The 21,675-nt window shown below is 39.2% G+C and overlaps 1 protein-coding gene across 2 annotated transcripts in view; it reads left to right on the plus strand.

The window, feature by feature from the left end:
- The window catches only part of POLA1 (DNA polymerase alpha 1, catalytic subunit), a 326,365-nt gene that overhangs the window by 131,346 nt on the left and 173,344 nt on the right, over positions 1-21,675 (plus strand). For both annotated transcript variants that reach the window (XM_075538739.1, XM_075538740.1), the window contains exons 27-31: positions 7,218-7,250; positions 7,997-8,089; positions 14,323-14,528; positions 16,345-16,477; positions 19,556-19,687. In XM_075538739.1, coding sequence (XP_075394854.1) covers positions 7,218-7,250; positions 7,997-8,089; positions 14,323-14,528; positions 16,345-16,477; positions 19,556-19,687 — 597 coding nt within the window. The remainder of the gene's footprint in view (positions 1-7,217; positions 7,251-7,996; positions 8,090-14,322; positions 14,529-16,344; positions 16,478-19,555; positions 19,688-21,675) is intronic.

Raw genomic sequence — 21,675 nt, forward strand, 5'->3', positions numbered from 1 at the left:
GGTCAAATGATCCTTTCACAGGTGTTCCCGTAGCAAAATGACTGTTATGAAGTAACAACGAAAATAATTTTATGGTTGGGTTGTAGGGGTCACCACAGCATGAGGAACTGTATTAAAAGGTCGTGGCATTAGGAAGGTTGAGAACCACTATGTTAGAAGATCAAGTGAGTATCAAGTGCATGAGGGTCATCTCAGGTCCAGGGAAGGAGCTTGAGTTTCATTGTAAAGAAGGAAAGTGTTGTATTTTAAAGAGTGTGTGAAAAAAATAGCTTGGAAAGAAGTGGTGAGGGTCTGAGGGAAAGATGTGCAGATGCAGAGGAGAATCTATGCTGGAAAGGTACAATGTGATATTGAGCTTGTGGACTTCTTGGGTTAGAAAGGAAGTAGGATGATAAACATCTTCTATTGTAATATACAGGACATTTTCCCATGATAAAGGATTATAACAAAATAAAACTCACTGCCATTGAATCAATACTGGCTCATAGCAACCCTAGTGTAGGGCAAGGTAGAACTGTCCTTGTGGATTTTTGAGACTGTACACTGTTTACCAAAGTAGAAAGCTTCATCTTTCTCCTGAGGAGCGACTGTTAGTTTTTAACTGCTAACCTTGGTGTTTGTTAGCAGCCTAATAATGCATAATCACCACCTTACCAGGGATCCTTTGACAAAGGATTCACCAACCTAATCTCAGTAAGGCCTACATTGAGACATCCTGGTATATATGCATATGTATACTCTTTGGAGCAAGAGGGATCTCAACAGATGTTGATATCTTTATGTACTGTACATATATGTATAATACATTGCTCTTGCATCTACTCCAACTCATGGCGACCCTATGTGTTACAGATTACTAGTCTTTCTAGCAGTTACAAACTAGGCCACCCAACTACCATTAGTGTATATATACAGGTACATCCATAACCATTTACATCAAGTGTCTAAAGATGAACACTGAATTCTGAGAGTGTGCATATTTCTAGTTATTTCACCACCTTAGAAGCCTCAAAAGTAACTTATTGGAATGTGGAAGTATCTCCTAGTAATGGTAATTATCCCTGTTGGATATATTCAGGCCTCCTTTGCTTAATATTAAAGAAATGAATGTGATTGAAAGATAAAACAACCAAATATGATTAAGAGACATTTCTAAATGTCAAACTTGAGGTCTAGATTTTTTAATTTGGGAGAAATCCCAACCCTTTGTTTTTATAAATGAGCTCTAGAGAGAGCGCCTGTTCCCAAATCACTTGACTAGCAATTGGCTGCTTAAATAAGTGCTCAAATTTCAGGCCTCTGGTATTTCAAAAAAGTGAATATTTGTATAACTGTTCATTTTTGTGAAGCACTTATTTGCATACAATAATGCAATAGCTCAGTTCGGAAGAAAAATCTCCCCTCTTCCATAAACTAACAAACAAACTCACTGCCACCAAGTTGATTCGTGCTCATAGCAACCTTGCATAGGGTTTCTAATCCAGTCTTGTTTTTCTCCTGTGGAGTGCCAGATACATTTGAACTGCTCAGCGCCTTCCCTCACAGCACCACCAAGAAACAAAACCAGACCCACGATGGCGGAGTGAATTCTGGCTCACAGTGACCCTGTAGGACAGAGGAAGAGTGTCTTTTGGGGAAAAGTCTCACCTTTCTCCTAAGGAGTGACTGGCACTTTTGAACTGCCCGACATCTCACCCACTGTGCCACTAGGGCTCTTATTTTCCTTTCGACAGAAGGTAAAGCTTAAATCTGAAGGCAAGAAGTAACCCGTTGTCACACAAGTATTAAGTAGTTGAGCTAGCAAAGAGACTTAGTAAATTCTTAATCCCTTGTGCCATGAGTGACCTAGAGAGAGGACAAGGAAAGGAAGTCATTTAGTAGAATCTGAATGGACTGGAGAGCAGTGAGCCTTTCTTGGGCACTGCTAAAATCTGGAGCAGAGAAATCTTAAAAAGTGGTTGGATTATCAAATACCATAATATTTATATTCCTTCTACTTTTCCCTAACCTAACTTTCTAAAGCTTGCACTTTGTTGCCCTATTATACTGATGTCGTTTTTGAAAGAAAAAATAATTCCCAGTTTATTTCCAATTTATCAGTAATGGAAGCCTCCTGAAGCCATGGAGAGTTCAGTTGTTCTGTTGCTGCATCATTTGGTTGGGAGTTGACCAATATCTTGTCCACTTGTAGGCTTTTCCGTGCATTCAAATACCTGCAGCAGGCACCGGAGTGGGCCTGTTCGTGGGTGTTGCAGTGCTCTGTGTGTGCTTTTTATTTTTATACTTTGGCAATTGGGTGTTCTCTCTCTCTCTCTCTCTCTCTCTCTCTCTCTCTCTCTCTCTCTCTCTCTCTCACTCTCACTCTCACTCTCACACACACACACATATTTAGTGTTAATAAGCACTCTTTTTGTTTGCAATGGCATCTAAAAATATTTAGCAACCTTCAAATGCATTATAAGGCAGTAGTTTCTTGTTTTAACAAAATATGAAGAACCAGGCTGTACCCTGGACTTGTTAGAAGAGCCTGTAAATACATGTATCAGTAGTAGTTGGTCTTAGGTTGCTGCCGGCATTAACCTGGGCGGACCCAGAGTGCTCTCTCTGCTCAGCAAACCATATGGTGGGTGTATTCCTGAATACAGTATTTTCTTTAGAAGACATTTTTGATCATCTATTTACAATTTTCTCTTTATTCCCCACCACTCCTCACCAGCTCTCAGAGTCTCAGATCAGGGCAGTGGTGGGGGTGAAAATACCATCTCCTATTATTTTAATGCATGCTCTCCACACCCCACCCCTTTCCTGTTTCCCCCTCCTCTTTTCCCCTAAAGGCACTGTTCTGCAAAGCTGGCAATGATTGATATGATGGCAGTGCTGTCATTCTTTTTAACCAAAAAAAAAAAGAGTCATTTTTGTTCTAGGTATTTTAATAGAGTCCCATTAAAGATGTATTGCTGACTGAAATATCGGCATGAAGGGCTCTCACTGAGCTGAGCCCAGGAATTAAGAAGTCAGGAAATCGGCTGCTGCATTGCAAGAGAGCCTGTGTGACACCGAATCTCCTGATTGGGGAGATCATTACTGCTATTATGACTCGACTTGCGTAGGAATTTTAAATTCCATCTGAATGTCAGTAATAACCCTCTTAGCAAATTATCCTGAATAAAATCACGAAGGCATTTTATATAATAGGTGTTGAATTACTGGATAGATTTGCTAATTAAATACTCTTTGTTCTGCTGCAGTTGACATTACAGGGTAAGATCTTGAACAATTATTCTCAACAGCTGTACTTTGTTAAGGGAAAAATTAACCACAAAGTTTATTTTTTTACACTTGAAGTTGGCAGATTTTTGAAATGTGCTTGAAAAAATTCCATCATCCAATTGGTAATGAGTAGATAAATATGCAGGTGTTGCTGTGAAATCAGATAACTGCAGACTGCCTTATTAATAGTTTTAGCAAGTCTTTATAGCCCTATTTTCTAGCTGTTGGCACTTCTAAAATGGTTTTCTGTCAGAATGGGTTCCTTGTCACTGTGACATGAACTTATGAACGACCAACCATCTTGCAATCACTGTACCCTGTGTCCATCCAGTAGACCTTTTTAGGGTCCTCGTGGTTTTATATAGATATGTAGGGGAGAATATCTGTAATGCAAAAGCTTTTAGATCATCCATGTGGCCTAAGTTTTTAATAAGGCAGTGGGACATAATAGGGAAAAGGCAATACAGGAGCCAGCTTCTAGAAATGCTTGACTAGTTTGTTCCTTGGAGCAAAATTTCAGAGCTGCATTCTCCTTATCTGTCAATGGGGTTTATAATACTGCCTTCCCCTTGAAACTATTCATTCAGCATTCGACAGATACGTATTAATGGAAAGTATCTATTAATGGTGACTCTCCACTAACTACTGATGATTTGCCCACCCATTAACGTGTGCATTCCCCAGTGCTTTTTAGTTGTTTGAATTGAGGGCTGGCCCTGAGGGCAGTTTTGGGGGGTGATTCTACTTTCTAACACTTGGGGAAATGTTAGCATAGACGGAGTACAGTGGTATCCAACATCTAGACCTGCTTGATCAGAAAGAATGAGAGTGTACGTGTTCCCTTGGTTGGGGGTTGCCTTGGGTAGAATGGACTGACAGTTTGATAGAAGTTTTGAGGACCTTGAACCTAAAACATAGTATCATCACCAACTGCTGTTGAGATCCATTGGAAAGATTTGAATGACGTACAGATAGAGGTTCGGCTTCTGTGGAGAACTATTTAGCTCTGTTTTGAAAACATAGCCCACTTGTAGGAGTTTATCCTGTTACTGGCAGATTTGTAAGTTACCTGGGTAGAAGAATCATATATTGAAGTATGATTATAATAGTAAATGATAAGAAACAACCTACATGTCATTATTGCTAGCAAAGGATATCATGTTTGAAAAAGTATAGGGCCAGCAAAAAACCTGTCAATGAGATGAATTGACAAAATAGCCACAATAGACTCCAACAAATCAAAGGTCATGAACATGGCTTAGGACTGGGCCAAATTTTGTTCTATTACACAGATTGACCTCAACAGCAACTAATAATAGTTAAATATAAGTGCGCTCTGTTCATATAATAGAATACTCTATATTCATCCAAAAAAAGAAACAAGTGATTATGTGTGAGTATGGCATATTCTCTAAAATAAATTGTTAGGTGGACAAAGCAATTATTATACGGTCTTTATAGTTTGCTACCATTTTTCTGCAAAACAGTTACCAAGGGAAAATCGTTTTGGCATCCCTTGGATCATGTGTACAAATGGTTGTGAGCTGGTGGCAAGATAGAGTGAGGGGTGGATGATGGATCTGAAAGGGAAAAGCTCACACTGAAGGTGCAGTCAAGAGATGGCATTGTCGATTTGGCTCAAGTTATGAGAGAAGAGTAGCAGAAATCGGTTGCTGAATATGCTGAGCTGCCGTGAAAGGTTGACAAATTGCTCCTGAGGTATTTTACTTAGTAGGTAACAGTTACCTTCTGGAGTTGCCCATTGTGATGAGGAAAGTGAGGCTCAGCAAAGTGGAAGGAGCAGAGGGTGAAAAGAACTCATGATGAGTGGCTCTGTCCTATGATTAACGACTTGGGTTGATCTCATTCTTGCCCTTTTCCCAAAGGATTTGTCAGGTAGTCTCCCATAATGTACTTCCCTGTAATTTAAATGTGAAAAAATGAAGATGACTAGAAGAGAGTGGCTTTTTAAAAATAAGTTAACTTAATATTAGTATATAGTAGAAAAGTAATTGGGATTGCCATGAGACCTATCGGTCAACTCACAAAGTTTTTTAAAGTGCCTGTGAAGCCTGGGGCGAGGCACAAATGTGTCATACAAAGAGGCCTGAGAACTGGTCTCTAACCTTCCCGAGTGTATGTTGAGTTGGGGAGCGGACAAACTATACTCTCAAAGATCATTTACGGGCTAGAAGAATGGTACAAGCACAAATCAGAAGGAAGGGCATGCCATGGCTGAGTCTGTCTGGTCAGTGCACTCTGGAAGAAGCAGGACCTGAGCTGAGAAGAGGACTGGTGATACTGTATGAGTGAAGGCATGAAAGGATGTGTCTACTGTCCAGGGCAACTGTCAGAGGGTTGGGAGAGTTTGCTTGCTGGTAGAGGGTTTGTATAAGGGAAAGAGGGCCTGTAATGGTGGATCATTCGCTTGAGTGCAGCTGTAGAGTTTACACTTGACTTGATCCTTGTACCCAGTGGGGAGACAGTAAAAACATTTAAGAGATTGGGACTAGCATGCTCCAGTATATTGATGAGATATAAAACCCGTTTGAGAGATGAGTCAAGTGCTTGAACTCTCACCTACCATGAGAGAGACCCAGGTTGGCTTCCCAGCCAGCGCACTTCTTGCGTAATGTAATCATTACCTATCTGTCACTGGAGGTATGAATGTTTTGTCTCACAAGCCTTTTTAAAAAGCTTCTTTTCCAGGCATTGTAAAATTTATTTTTTCAGCATTAAAATCGTTAGCTTAGCCTAATCAGAAGTCATAACCCCTCTTTTACCTAAGGCCAAGGAAAGGGCCTTTCTTCCCTAAGAATAAAGGGTGATGAGCTGTTAAAGAAAATTGGAAAGTAGTAATAAGTGAGAAAAGGGTAATAGAAAGGGAAAGAAATGGGTCAATGTAATAGAAACTTGGTTATAGGGCTCTATATAGGTTTACTATGAATTAGCATCGACTAAATGGCAGTCACTTTGGTTTGGATTGTGGTTTTTTATATGAAATTGGTTAGCAAGGAAAAGACTATGGAAGTAGGACTAATTAATAGAAATAAAGTAAATTGATGCTCTCGCTCATTGGAAAGTAGCTTTGGGTCTAGATTGATGCTTCAAAAGATGCAAGATAACCAAAGGGCATAGGGAGGCAAAGGTCCCCGGCTTCGGAGTCAGACTGCTTGGGCCATGTCCTCCTTTTTCCACTACCAGTTTCCTTTTTATGATACTGAATACTATGAAGATGTGAAATGTTCTGTGAAGCATTTCGTATTAATTGTACCAAAACAAAAAACTCACTCCCATCCAGTCAGTTCCACCCCATAACAGTCCTATATCTGGTTTCTCAGGCTATACATCCTTTCAGGAACAGCCAGCCTCATCTTTCTCCTGAGGAGCAGCAGCTAGTGGGTTGGGACCACTGACCTTGTTGTGTGCAGTCCAGTGCCTATCCAACAGCCCCACCAGAGCTCCTGTTTCATTGTGCAGTTCTCGTTACATACGGTATTAGTAGTGAGAATTTTCTTGGAGATATGAGTTGTCAGAGTAGAATGAGGCTCTGCAGCGCTCACAATGACTGATGTTTTTGAAAGTAGGTTGTCAGGCCTTTCTTCTGAAGCACTTCTGGATGGGCTCAAATTCCCAGCCTTTCAGCTAAGCACACCAGTGATGAGAATATCTTTACGTCATATTATAAAAGGATGTTTTTATTGTGCATGCTTATTATATATTGAGACAGACACACACCTTTTTGGCTAACCGTGTAAAGATAAGCCTATATTTAGATCATGTTGATGTTATTATTGTTATTGTGAATGTACTAGTTGGAAAACCATTAGGAACTTTACAAAGCTATAGAAATGGAAAATCATTGGGCGTTGCCTGCATCCATGTGTTTCTATTTATGTTTTTGTAATTGTGTAATGTATTAATCTTGACCTTTTTGTTTTATTTAGATTTTGATGCATACAAAAGAGATGGTACAAAAGGTAATGCTGCACATTTTCATTATATTAACAACTCTAAAAATACCATACTTGATGGCGTTTTTGTTTTCAGGGGAAATTGTAACCCAAACAGACTGGCAATAGCTTCTTAGGATGCCTAGTTCACGTTTATAATCCCTCCTAATGGATTATAGCTTTTTTTCTTTTACCAGCACTGATATGATCTGGCCGCTGCTTGAAGCCTGTATGTGACTGTTTCAAGCAAATTAGTAACAGTGCTAATTAGAGTTTACTTCCAGGCCTATGTGTTCTAGTGTTCTTTGTTATGATTGATTTTTTTGGCACTCTTCATATTCTACTAAATACTGTTTGAGACTGTTAAGTATTTAATATGAATTTGTGCCCCTGAATTTTAAAGATCCATTATGTTTATGTTTCTGAAATTGCTGTGACCACTCAACATGTGGTGTTGTGGGTAAATACAGCTCCCCCAGTCTCTTATTCATTATTTCCAATGCTGAATTTGTTTCTGTTGAAACAGGACACAGCTTTCCTGCCATCCCACTCTATTTTAAGACAACTTGGGAGTTTTTTTCCCCCCTAGGTTGTAGTGCTTGCTGATTTGCTTCTGGGAGCTTAATCTTCAGTTGTCTGTTCTTGGATCATATACACTTTAGAAAAGTTAATAGAACCTAGAATTTCTGCAGCATGGAAAAGCTTAAGTACCCTCATTTCATAGTCTCTGCATTTTGGGTTGTTAAATGTTTACAATTTTTTCTCTTCATTAGATGAATCTTGACGTTATTTATGGAGATACTGATTCCATCATGATAAACACCAACAGCACCAACCTGGAAGAAGTATTCAAGTTAGGGAACAAGGTAAGATTATTTGGTGCCATTATTGGCTTTACCTACTTTTGACAGTTTTTGTTTGCCGTGGAACACCATGAATTCATGAATATGTGTCTTTATGAAAAAGGACTTCGCTCATCTTGAATCTTGATTCCTTATTACTTTTCAGTCACTTGAGAGTATAGCACAAAAGTTTTTTTCCTATAAACAATCGGTTAAAATTCCACTTGAAAACAATATTAGAAGTTTGAGATGTGGTCACGTTCCTGCTTAACACGTTATCATTCATAAGAAGACATATCTTGATAGTAATCAGAGGCCGCTATCTGAGAAGGGAGCTAGAGAGGTTCCCAAGGCACCAAGATCTCCACTCTTGGTGACGTTGGTGGTGGCCTGCAGTTGAGGTAGGTAGCGGCACTAAAAAGAATAAAATAACAGTTTGAAAAAAGTTGCTGCCAGAGGAATATGAATTCTGCTAAAATTGAAGCAAGAACGAAAATCAAATTTATGGTGAAGCTTGGGTGGCAAAATGGTGAAATTGATGCTTTACTGACAGTGTATGGGGACCGACAATATTCAAAAAAAATGAGCAGTCTACAAATGGATAGCTCATTTTAATAAGGGACGAGATAATGTTGAAGATAAAGCCCACAGTGGTAGACCATCCACATCAATTTGTGAGGAAACCATTAATCTTGTCTGTGCTCTCCCTTAGTGTTTTGCTTTGTTGTGGCGGGATCAGATCGGACACGATTCCCACACTGTGTCTCTGGTGTTGTCCCCTGTAGGGCTATGGATCAGTGAGGGACGTCATGTCTCATAGTGTGGCCGGCCATGTGGTCCTCTCTGTGTACTGGCTACTCTGATCGGGAATTTTGTCCTCAAGGCCTGATGGGCCAGGATGTCCGCTCTCTCCTCCTCCCCCTTCATCTCCTCCCATGTGCTCCAGTCTACAGCTCCTTCTCCCGGAGCTGTAGATTCAATGCTGTCCTTTGAAATAAATTCTTCTGAGGGGAGGAGCAGGTGTCCACGGAGTAGTTGGGATTGGGGCCGGCCCCTCAGACCTCTCCACTGTTCCCTACTCCTTGCTGGCATGTTGCATTCACATCTTGGAGCACCGGGTTGAAGTTTGGTCCCTTTTTCCCTGTGGAGATATAAACAATATCCTCCCCTTGGGTGGGCTAGTGCTCTGTGCCCTCGCTACCCATTTCTTCTTTTTAATTATTTTTTTCCTTTACCCATCTCCTTTTTTTAAAAAATCTTTTTATTGGGGCTCATAAAGCTCTTATCACAGTCTGCACATACATCAATTGAGCAAAGCACCCTTATACATTCGTTGCACTCGTCATTCTCATAATTCACCTTCCACTTGGGTTCCTGGAATCAGTTCGGTTTCCCTTCCCTCCCCCCCCCGCCCTCCCCGATCCCACCCCTGGTCCCTTGATAGTTTATAAATAATTATTATATCTTATCTTACACTCCTCGGCATCTCCCCTCACCCGTCTCCCCATTGCCCATCTCCCAGAGAGGAGGTTACACATAGATCTCATAGTTCTCCCTTTCCACACCCCCTTCCCTCCTGGTGTCGCCACTCCCACCGCTGGTGTTGAGGGGTTCATCTGTCCTAGATTCCCTGTGTTTCCAGATCCCTACTGCACCGCTGTACATCCTCTGGTATAACCAGGTGCGCAAGGTAGAATTGGGGTCATGATAATTGGGAGGGGAGGAAGCGTTCAGGAACTAGAGGAAGGTTTTGAGTTTCATTGTTGCTACACTGAACCCTGAGTGACTCATCTCCTCCCCACTGCCCCTCTGGAAGGGATGTCCAGCTGTCTACAGATGGGCATTGGGTCCCCATCATGTACTCCCCCTCATTCACAGTGATGTGATTCTCACCACCACCCCACCTTTGTTGTTTGAGACCTGAGAGATATAGCGTCTGGGGACTTTAAAGGCTTAAAGGCAAACAAGCGGCCATCTAGCCCAGAAGCAACAAAGCCCACATGGAAGCAGCACACCAACATAGGTGATCGTGAAGGGCAGAGGAGACCAGGTCTCATACTCACCTCCTTTTTAGTTGTCTACCATATGTATCCCTGTATTTGGTCTGGTCCCTGCCATACTACCTGGTCCTCACCAGGTTTGTACACAGTAGCTTTTTCCCTATGCCCCTTTTGCACTTTTTTTTTAAGCTTACCTCAGCAGACTCATGCATGTGTCCTTTTGTGCTTGGCTTACTTCGCTTAGCATGATTTCCTCCAGTTTTTCCCATGTAGCAATGTGCTTCATATGTTCATCACTACTTTTTAAGCGATGCATAATACTCCATTGTATGTATGTACCACAGCTTTTTAATCCACTAGTCAGTTCATGAAAATTTTGGTTGTATCCAACTCCTTGCAATTGTGAACTGTGCCGCAAAGAACATTGGAGCACAGATGTCTGGCTTTGGTTTGTTTCTTGCCTTTTCTGGGTATATGCCCAGTAGGGGGATTGCTGGGTTGTATGGTAACTCAATTTCCATCTGTTTTAAATATTGCCAGATCGATTTCCATAGTGATCGTACATACTTACAAGTCCACCAGCAGTGGATGAGAGTTCCTGTCTCCCCACAGCCCCTCCAACACTTGTTGCTTTCTGATTTTTTGAATTGGGCTATCTTTGAGGATGTTACATGGTACCTCCTTGTTGTTTTAATTTGCATTTCTCTTATGGCTAAAGATCGGGAACATTTTCTTATATGTTTGTTGGCTATTCGGATGTCTGCCCCTGTGAAACTTCTGTTCAGTTCCTTTGCCTACCTCCTCAGTGGGCAATTAGTTTTTTGTTTTTTTTTGGAAGCTAGCAGAGTATTGTAGATTTTAGTAATAAGGCCTTCGTCCAATGTGTCATTGGTAAAGATGTTTTCCCAGTCCGTGGACTCTCTTATTACTCTCTTGGTGAATTATTTCAGTGTACACAGGTGTTTTCAGTATATCCCATTTGTCAATTTGTGCCTCCTCTGTGTTTGTGTCCTTCCCTATTTCTGATAGCTTATGTGTTCCCTGTGCCAAAGTTCTCAAGTTGGTCCCAATTCCCTCATTGATGGCCCTAATAGTTTGGGGTTTAACTTCAAGGTCTGTGATCCACCTTGAGTTTATTCTTGTGCATGGAGTGGGATAGAGGTCTTGCTTCATTTTTCTGCAGGTAAATGTCCATTTTTTCCAACACCACTTGTTAAAGAGGGCATCTGCTTCCCATTGAATATTTTTTTGGCCCTTATCAAAGATCAGTTATCTGTATGTTGATGATTTTATTTCTGAGTTTTCAGTTCTTTTCCATTGGTCTGAGTATCTGTCATTGTACCAATAACGTGCGGTTTTGACAACTGTGGCTGTGTAGTATGTGCTAAAGTCAGGTAAAGCAAGCCCTCCCACTGTGTCCTTTTCTTGAGGAGTTCTCTGCTAATTCTGGGCTTCTTCCCTCTCCATATGAAGTTGGTAATCGGTTTTCCCATTTCTTTGAAGAAAAATGAGGGTAATTGTGGTGGTATTGCATTAAAATTATATTGAGTCTTCCAATCCATGAGCATGGGATATTCTTCCATTTGTTGAGGTTGCTCTTGGGGTCTTGTAATAGTGTTCTGTAGTTTTGCCCCATATACATCTTTTGTTATTTTAGTCAGGTATTTGAGTTTGTGTTTGGCTATTGTGACGTGTACCACCTTTTTTATCTCCTCTTCTGTGGTCTTATCCGATGTGCATAACAGTCTGATGAACATCTGTTTGTTGGTCTTGTATCCTGTCACTCTGTCAAACTCCTCTATTATTTCCAGTACTCCCCTTGTGGCACTTTTGGTATTTTCCATATATAAAATCATATCATCTGCAAATAATGATAGTTTCACCTCTTCCTTCCCCAGATGAATACCTTTGATGTCCTTTCTTTGCCTTATGCTGTTAGCTAAAACCTCCAGCACGACATTAATTAAGAGTGGGGCCAAGGGAGATCCTTGTCCCCTTTTTCAGTGGGACTGTGTTCATCTTTTCTCCATTGACTAGCACGTTGGCTGTTGGTTTTTCATATATAGCTTGTATTGTCTTGAGGAATTTTCCTTCCATTCCTATCTTCTCGAGTGTCTTAAGCAGGAGTTGGTGTTAGATGTTGTCGAATGCTTTTTCTGCATCTATCGATATTATCATGTGGTTCTTATAGTTTTTCACGTCAATGTGGCGAATGATATTAATGGTCTTTCATATGTTGAACCATACCTGCATCCCTGGTATGAATCCCACTTGGGCATAGTGAATTATTTGTTTTATATACTTTTGGATTCTGTTGGCTAGTATTTTGTTAAGGATTTTTGCATGGATGTTCATTAGGGAGATTGGTCTGTAGTTGAGGCTGTAAATCTTTACAGGAGCAGAGAAATCTCATCTTTCTCCAATGGAGTAGCTGCTAGGTTTGAACCACTGACTTTGTGGTTGGCAGCCAAATTTGTGACCCTCTTTGCCATCATAGGACCTCGCATACACCTGAACATATACTCACATCTGTAATTTTGTGGAGTACTTAAAATTGGTTTTAAAGGGCAAGCGGTTGTTTAAAATAAACATCTGTAGCCTCCCAGTTTCAATTCACAATTATTATTTCTTCAACACTTGCTATGTTAAGATAATGTTCTCGAGTTTCAGTTTACAATGAAGAAAAATTGTATTGATTGAGGACCTGGGTATAATTAAGGTAATTACTGTCAATAAGTTGTACACATAAATAAAGTAGCCTTGGCAAAAGTTAATGTGATTAGGACTAGGAGAACAGAATATATAACTAATTGTGTCCATTAATAGTTATCTCTTTTACCACAAAACCAGAAGAACTTAATGATGTCCAGCTACCATTTTGGAACATTTTGATCAAAGAATCTATAGAAGAATACTGATCAAAAGGAAGTAGATACAGGGTAGGATTTCACATTCTAATAGACTCTAGATTTTAGAACCATGAGGGTTGGCTGAATCCTTGAAATATTTCCTTGTGATTAGTTTTAAACCTTAAACTAAAAGTAGTCCCTGAAGTCTTCGTAAAACTCAAAAATAGTTTAGCAAAGCTAGTAAAGAATGTCTGCTTGGAGCATTATGCTCTTTTAGGAAATATTTATGTGGGCTCAAAAGGTTAGATAAAAACCTTAGTGGGGTAGTAAGTTTCTGTTAAGGGGGGAGGAACACCTCCCAAAAGGGGGTTAAAATGGCTAGAAAACTTAAAGAATATCATCAGTGTCACTGAATTGTATGTGTACAAATGTTTGAATTGGTATGTTTGGTTGTGCATAGTCCTAGCAGTAGCCAAATTAAAATAAATATATACATATATCCCTATAACCAACACTAAGACACCATTGTATAAACTAATAATCTCTTACCTCTTCTTCCTGGGATGCATGGATTTTCAACTGCAATCTTCACTTGAGAGCTAGACTGGCACATGGAAATCCTATTGGATTTTGGAAAGCCGTGCATTTTCCCATGTGTTTGCTCAGCAGAAGATAATTGGTTATATTCAATATGTTGCGGGATGAGGGTGGTCCAGGGAGATCTTAGGCATTATTTTAATCGTCAATGATTTGCTTTTTTACTTCTGGCCCCATGTTAACTTACTGGATTCTCAAATCTCTTAACTGAAAATAAAAGGTCTCCAAAAAAGGTAAGACCCTCAAGAAGATGGATTTCTACGTGCCAACAACAACAGGCTCAACCCGAAGAACCATTGTGAGGATGGCGCAGAACCAGCAGTGTTTGGTTCTGGTGTACATAGGGCTACCATGAGTCAGAACTGGCTCATTGGCGCTTAGCTTTGAAGGTTTTATTGTTCTTACTGCTCTAACTCATGTAGACCCCATGTACAACAGAATGAAACGTTGCTTCTTGTTGTGTTTACCATCATTAGTATATTTGAGCCCAAGAGTCTTATATGTTTGTAGCCTTTATATTCAAAGAAAACAACGCATTTCATAATTATCCCAGGGCTGACCTAGTCAGTGCTCTCTTTAACTCATTGTGGTGAGATTTTTATATCACCTTCTCTTTCTGTGTACAAAATCTTTTTTGTCCCCGTGCTTGTTCATTTCCCTTGCCTGACGTAGTACTATTTTCCATATAAGCTGAGTAAATACACGCTAAGCTTGTGTGACGTCACATTTGACGTAGCGGAACTGTTGGGTGATTTCAGATTCCTTGGGTGGTACTTGAGAAGGCCATGCTAACGGCTGGACTTTTTCACAGGTAAAAAGTGAAGTGAATAAGTTGTACAAACTGCTCGAGATAGATATCGATGGCATTTTCAAGTCTCTGCTGCTGCTGAAGAAAAAGAAATATGCTGCTCTGGTGGTGGAACCAACGTCGGATGGGAATTATCACACCAAACAGGAGCTGAAAGGATTAGATATAGTTAGAAGAGATTGGTGCGATCTTGCCAGATGCACTGGAAAGTGAGTTCAGCTTCCTTTTTTTTTTCCATTTTGTCGTCGTCTTTTTTTAAATGAATCCTGTAATGACATTGTGGAGAGCTCCTATAATTCTGCCAGCACAGGAACACAGCTGCTTCTTCATGATTGTTATTGTTACACATCGACAATTCTTACCTCTTTTTTATAGGGAGAGTACCACTTAGAGAGAGCATACTGGCTCAGTAAGAAATGCTTGATGTAAGATCAATCTCAGGACTCTTCGCCGTTGAGATTAAACCTTCACATTTTTGCAGAGTTGGTTTGGTTGATGTTGGTTTGTTTTTCTTTCGTATTCAATTAGAAAGTCCCTTGTATTATGTTCCCCAATGTTCCTAGAGCCTCGTTTGGAACAGAATTGTTAAGGGATCTTCATTTTGTGGCTTACAATGTTCTGAGATTTCAAGTAGACCACAGAGCGTGACCTTGTTCCTACCCTCATCATCTGTATGTAAAAGCTTATTACTAATCGCAGGTTAGGAGCTAGTCCTCAAATACTTTGTGTACCTCAGAAATAATAAATGTCATAACTGATCTCTGCCTTTGCAGCTGAGACCAAAGACTATGATAAGACTTTTTTTTAAGAGTCATAGTCATTCATAAAGCGCCCATATAAAAAAATCTTTAGGTACTTTATGTACTATCTTTCAGTTACTCCTGTTTTTAACAGTTTTGAAAGTAAAATTTTTTAAGACTAAATTTTAAAGTAATATTGTCAAGCATCAGCATTTTCCACTTGTTTTCCCATCTTTCTCTTGCTTTCAGAGTTGGGGAGATTGAGCAATTGTTGCTTTTTCAAAACTGCCCTTGATTAGGCAAAGATGATCATCTGAGTATAGGTCACTGTTAGCTTTTTATGAAATGGAGTTTGAAATGCTTCATTGCCCCCAAATGTACCCAAAGATGAAACTACATTGTATAGCCTGTCGATTAGTGTTCTCTTTGTGTTTTCTAAGAAAAGATGCATCATAATAGGAGTAAATTTCTCTGAGTTAGAAATGTATTAGTAATTAAAGCTATACAAATGTTTTTGTCAGGGTTCTTTTTCTGACAAATTATAATGCAGCTGTCAAACCCTCGCTCTGCATTTTCTCGGAAATGGATAAAATATTGGCTTCCTTCTTTTTTTCCTTTTGGTGTGGCAGAATAACATGAAGTTTTTGAGGGAGGGCGTAAGGTTGGACAACATTGAGCAACATAATGACACTGAAGAAAGCAAAGCTTGAATCCATTGTTTTATTTAATTTATGCAAATAACTTTCTGTTTTTCCTAGCTTAGCTCGTGGTTAAGTTGGGCAGGGTTTTAGATAATATTTTGGTGCTTTTTGAGGAAAATGAAATATTTGTCTTCTAAAAATTTAATTTACATTATGTTAAAGACCACTGGTTGTAAACTTGATAAGTGTCTGGAAATATTATCGAAAATACACCATTCCATCTGAATTTGTGTGAAGCATTAACTGCTACATTAAGTAATGGTTTATATGTTTAAGAGCAAACCTGACATCCCTCGGTTGATGAACCTTTGGTAGCGCTATTTTTTTTGCTTTTATTTTTATAGTAGTAGCTGCCTTTTGGACTTATAGCCATAAGGTCGATTCTGGCTCATAGAACTACCCCCTCTGGGTTTCCAAGACTGGCAATCTTTATAGAAGTAGAAAACCTCATTTTTCTCCCTTTTGGATATTAACCTTTTAGTTTTGAGCATTGCTCATTTGCACATATTGAATTTAATGATATTTATCCCTTTCTTTATTAATTGTGATGTTAAAAATATCACTCCTGTTTTGTTTTCCCCCAGCTTTGTCATTGGTCAGATTCTTTCAGATCAAAACCGGGACACCATAGTGGAAAACATTCAGAAGAAGTTAATAGAAATTGGAGAAAATGTGCTAAATGGCAAGGTCCCAGTGAGACAGTTTGAAATCAACAAGGTAAATGCACCATTTGTTGCTGAGTTCCACTGCTGTCCTTTGTTTTCCTCACCTCATCCTAGCAGTCACAATGACCTCTCACTGGTAGGGAAAGCTGCTTGGCCACCTCTACCACTGATTGAGCGGCAGCTCTTCCTCCCCCAGCCACAGGTTCTGCCTGTGGCCTTCTTGCTGACTTCCTTCCTCTTTGAAGCCTTCTTTTCAGGGCTTCTATGGCTTGCTATATGATGTCTTGAAAATACAATCGTCTTCATAGTCTTCCTGAGCATTCGATGTTTAGGAGCAAGTCTATAGACTGAGTGAGTGAGCGAGCGAGCGAGCGAGCGAGCGAACGCTCATGCGCGCTCTGATGTGTCAGCCTTCACAGAAAGGGATCCCGTACAGAGAGTGGAATCAGAAGGCTTCTTTAATGTCACAAAAGTATACATTCACTTGTACATGTAACGAAGTTAGAGAACCATAGTGAATGTTTCCAGAAGGACCTTCATCCCTTAGTGCTAGCTGTTCATTAAGTGATGCAATGTGCACATACGAAGAAGCTTTAAAATGTTCATTAAAATGGAACGAAGGGCAACGAATGAATAAGGGTGCTTTACACAACTGATGTATATATGGCATGATGTATGGATTGTGATAAGAGTTGTATGAGCCCCAATAAAATGATTTATTAAAAAAAGGAAAAATAAATAATACAGATCTGATAAGACCACTATAATTAAAAAATGGAATGATTTACAGGAGAGTGGAGTAGGCTGTTTATATATCTTCACAGTGGATGTAAGTTGTCCACTGGTTGTGGGTGATAGCTTTGTGACAGGATACTTTTGTGTGTATGATGCTGTTGTAAAACAAAACGACCCATCGCCATAGAGACATTTGTGATGTTGGTAGGGCTTTAAAATTACCGGGGAACTTAGGGCAGTGGCCAGTGTGAAGTGGTGGGATTTACTTTAGTGGAGCTTTTAGCCCTTGCTACCAAAAGCATCTGGAAAACGTGCAATTTTCTGAACGACTCCAATCTTAGCTTAAATCTGTTTTATACAGTGTCACAAAATGTGCCACAATAGATATTTTTGAAATTTTTTCCTTTTTGGGGCATTGGGGTTGTGGTAAGCATGCATGTATGTAGTATAACTTTTTCCATTTCAACATTTTTGCATACACAATTCATTGAAATTAATCATAGCCATCTTGTTCAACTATCACCACCGTCAGTTTCCACATTTCCTCATCACCTTTAACAGGAACCTCAGCTGATTTTTTATAACTCAAGTTTAATTGAACCTAAACCACCAGGAAGTAGTTTTTAAAAAAAAACAAAAAACAAACAAGTCTTCTAAAACTAGCTTGTATAATTTCCAAATAGCTACAGTATAACTGGAAATGAAATTCAGAATTTTTTAACCCTGAATACTACTAGCCCATTAAAGTGGATAACTATTTTAAGTTACGCTGGTGGATATTTCTATATGGCTTTGCTCATCCAAGTCAATCATACTGGACCTAATCCAGGTTAAAGGAGATTTGAATGCTTGAAAAGGTCTCCTAGACACTTTCCAGTACTGACTGTAATATTTAGAAAGTATAGATATCTTGAGTATGTGCAGTCATGCTTGAGGGTGATACTAATGGATTTAAGGTTGGTGGTTCAATCCCACCAGCTTCTCTGAGCTATATAGGGCTATGATGAGTTCAAATTGACTTGGTGACAGGGGTTTGGGGTTTGTCTTTATTCTTCTAGTATAGAAACTCCCACATTTCCTGTGCTCAGAATACCTTTAAATTATTGAGAACTTGGGAAGCTTTCGTTTATGCAGCTTATATTGATATTTTCTGTATTAGAAATGAAAACGGAGACACTTAAAGTGGTCTTATTTATTTTAGAATAGCAATACATCCATTATATGAGTACAAAAATTGCATTTGTTTCCATGACAAGAGCTATATATTCCAAAACAAAAACATTACCTAAAGCATTGGCATTGTTTTGCCATTTTGAAAATCTCTGATATGTGGCTGAGTAGAAGGTTTTCTTCTCTGCTTCTATTGTGATACTGTGGTTTTGGTTGATGTGCAGGTAGAAAATCTAGTGTCAGTAGATATGTAGTTGAAAAAAGTAGAAGCATTTGAGTAAGTTTTTTCAAATACTTGTGTGTATTTTTTTTAATCTTTAACCTAAACTCTGAAAGTAAAAAGGTTCTTTGAAATGTGGAATCTGAAACCATATAAGTGAACTTTCCTTACTTTATTGTAGGAAATTTCAATGGCCTATGCAGAATGGATATTTTACCCCTGCCTGACATGTATGGGCCACTTGAATGTTGATCTATTTCATTGTTTGATCTTTTTTGAAGTTACATTTACATTTGTTGGCATTGCTACTTTAGTGATCAGGAAAGTCTTTTAGTATTAGAAAGCTACCAAGCTCACAGATGGAAATACGTTTTCCAAAATTCCAATTTTCCCTTGAAAGTGGAATTTTATCATTGGCAATATATACTGTCATTTGTTTTTCTTGAACTGAATGTCACTTTTGTTCCTTTTGAAAATTTCTCAGATTGTGCCTGGCACTCATGTCATTCTAATTATAGTTCTCTTATATTCTTCCAATTAAAAATCGAGTTCTGTGAAAACTACAACTAGTTTAGACTGGAGAAGCCTTTGAAAAAGTGATCACTAAGGCCAAGAAGCCATTCTTTTTAAATCTGCATGAATCTCAGTACTTCAGTGAGCAAATTACATGCATTTGTAGAAACTGTCAGGCAGCATAAACCATGGTAAATTTATTGCCCTATTCCACCACCCCACCCCACCCCATCCCATGGAATTCTGTTACCTGGCTCGTAAACCTAAAGATCTCTTTTGGATCAGGATTACCGTTGCTTCTATGAGTGACCAAACCAAGGGGAAACGGGGTCCCTGGGGAAGGCACGTGTCAGGCAGGACTCCATGGAAGTGCTTTTCACAGATGAAGATGTGGCTTGATAGGATTTTAGAGAAGATGTGCTTAATGGCTATCTGTGAGGAAGGTTTTATGCTAAAGTTTGGGGCTTTTTGTTCTTGCTTTTTCTCTTTTAGGCATTGACAAAGGATCCCCAGGATTACCCTGATAAAAAAAACCTACCTCACGTCCATGTTGCCCTCTGGATCAATTCTCAAGGAGGCAGAAAGATGAAAGCTGGAGATACTGTGTCATACATCATCTGCCAGGTAAGACTCATGGTCTATAAGAAGCCAGAGTAAGTGCACAGCGAGTTATTTAGTCTTCTAAATAGCTGTTGTGATCCAGAGATGGTTTGGGCTGGTTCATTCATTTTACAGCATTGAAACAACAACATAACCAGTAGTCAGGTGTATGGCATGTTTTTTATAAAAAATTTCAGACCAGTCTTTAGTTCACGGATATTGATTTGATGAGGCAAGTTTATAGCAGTAGCTGTTTCAATCCTAAAGTTACTCTACTGACAATATATGGAAGTTTGGGCGTGTCTTTCTTTGATGAATGTTAGTAGAGTAAGACGAGAGCAAAATAATGTTCCCCTAGCCTCTGTCAATATCATGAATTGGAAAAAATATGAAATGCGTGATGAGATGGAGGAAGTTGAGAGATCTTAAAAAACACTCTATGGAAAAAATGAAAATAATCTAAACGTTTTCTTTGTTCATTTGATTCTATTTTTCCCTCCTTGCCTCCTGCTCTTTTTTCCCTTTTCTTCAGATCCCACCTCCCTGCTGTCTCCCTTGTTGTCTGAGAGGAACCTCAAGGTCTTGTGGCGTACACTTTTACAAGCACTAACCAGGGTCTGTGGGTAGGAGTATGTCTGCCACTTAGGGCAAAAGAAAGGGTGGGACCTAAAAGCCATTTTTCATGGAACAAACTGTCACCCCTTTTCCCTGTGTGTGTTGGGAAGGGGGGATTTAGTCACAACTTCTACCCAAATTCTTTATAATGAACAAAATATGGTCTATTTACCAGAAGGCATTATTCCTTTGAATTAAGATGGATTCTTTTTGAAGTATTATTAGAAATTTTATCTTCATTTTGATTGCATTGTATTATTACAGTTTTTAAAAAACATCTTAGATAACCTTTGAAATTTAGTGCAAGATGATTGATCTTTGTTGAACTACAGTGGGGCCTTTGTAAAAATTGAAAATGGTGTGCTGATATGTGCTCCATACTGTAGATGATGTACGCAACAAATGATTTAAGTACATGGACAGGAATCAGCACTTGACTCCGTCTCCCTCCTAGGGTTACCCTTGATTAAGAACTGTTACAGAAAGCCAATTCCTGCAGGAAAATATTTCCATAAATGTCTGACTTGCTCAAGCCCTTAATGTGCTTTGCATATTGCCTCTGACAAGTCTCATTTCAGAAAAACAATTTTCATATTATGCAAATGAAGATTTTGGTAAATAGGTTAGTTTTTTTTTCTCTCTCCCTTTATCACGTAGTCTTTACATACATGGAAAAGCTCTTAGAATATTAATGACAGGAGCCAGCAAGAGCATCCAAGTTTAAAAATTTTTGTGGGCTCATTGAAATAGCATCTAATTGTGAAATCCAACAATAATTCTGTTTTGGCTAAACCTGGAATGGAGATGACTGGTGATTTATAAAATAAGTAGTAAAATCGAACTATCTAAAAGTTGTGCTCCTGTTTCTTAATGACCAAATATAGGCCTTATGATTTATTTTCATATCTCATTGAGGTAAAAAGGTTCAAAATGCTAATGCCAATGTTTCTGTTTACCATCATCCATGGAGCCCTAGTTGCGTAGTGGTTACACATTGAGCTGCTAACTATAAGGTCAGCAGTTCAAAACCACCAGCCACTTCTCAAGAGAAAGACAGGACTTTCTACTTATATTAACAGTTATAGTCTCAGAAACACAGGGGCAGTTCTACCCTATCCTACAGAAGGGCTATGAGTTTCTATGAATTCAATGGTAGTGAGGACAGTGTTTCCCAAAATGGCCATTACCACCTCTTGATGGGCGCTGAAATGATCCAGGGGGACTGGGAAAACAGATGCCTCAACTTTATCTTGGATCATAGGCTACAGTACAAAAGTTTCTCATCGACAGAAGGGTGCTGAGTAATTTTTTTTTTCTGAAAAGGGGCTGGTAGACTGAGGAAAAGTTTGGGAACTTATGCTCTAGGCTCTTAAAATACTTACTTTTTAAAAACTATA

The sequence above is a fragment of the Tenrec ecaudatus genome, chromosome X, assembly GCF_050624435.1.
Source record: "Tenrec ecaudatus isolate mTenEca1 chromosome X, mTenEca1.hap1, whole genome shotgun sequence".
In the NCBI taxonomy this organism is placed as follows: Eukaryota; Metazoa; Chordata; class Mammalia; order Afrosoricida; family Tenrecidae; genus Tenrec; species Tenrec ecaudatus.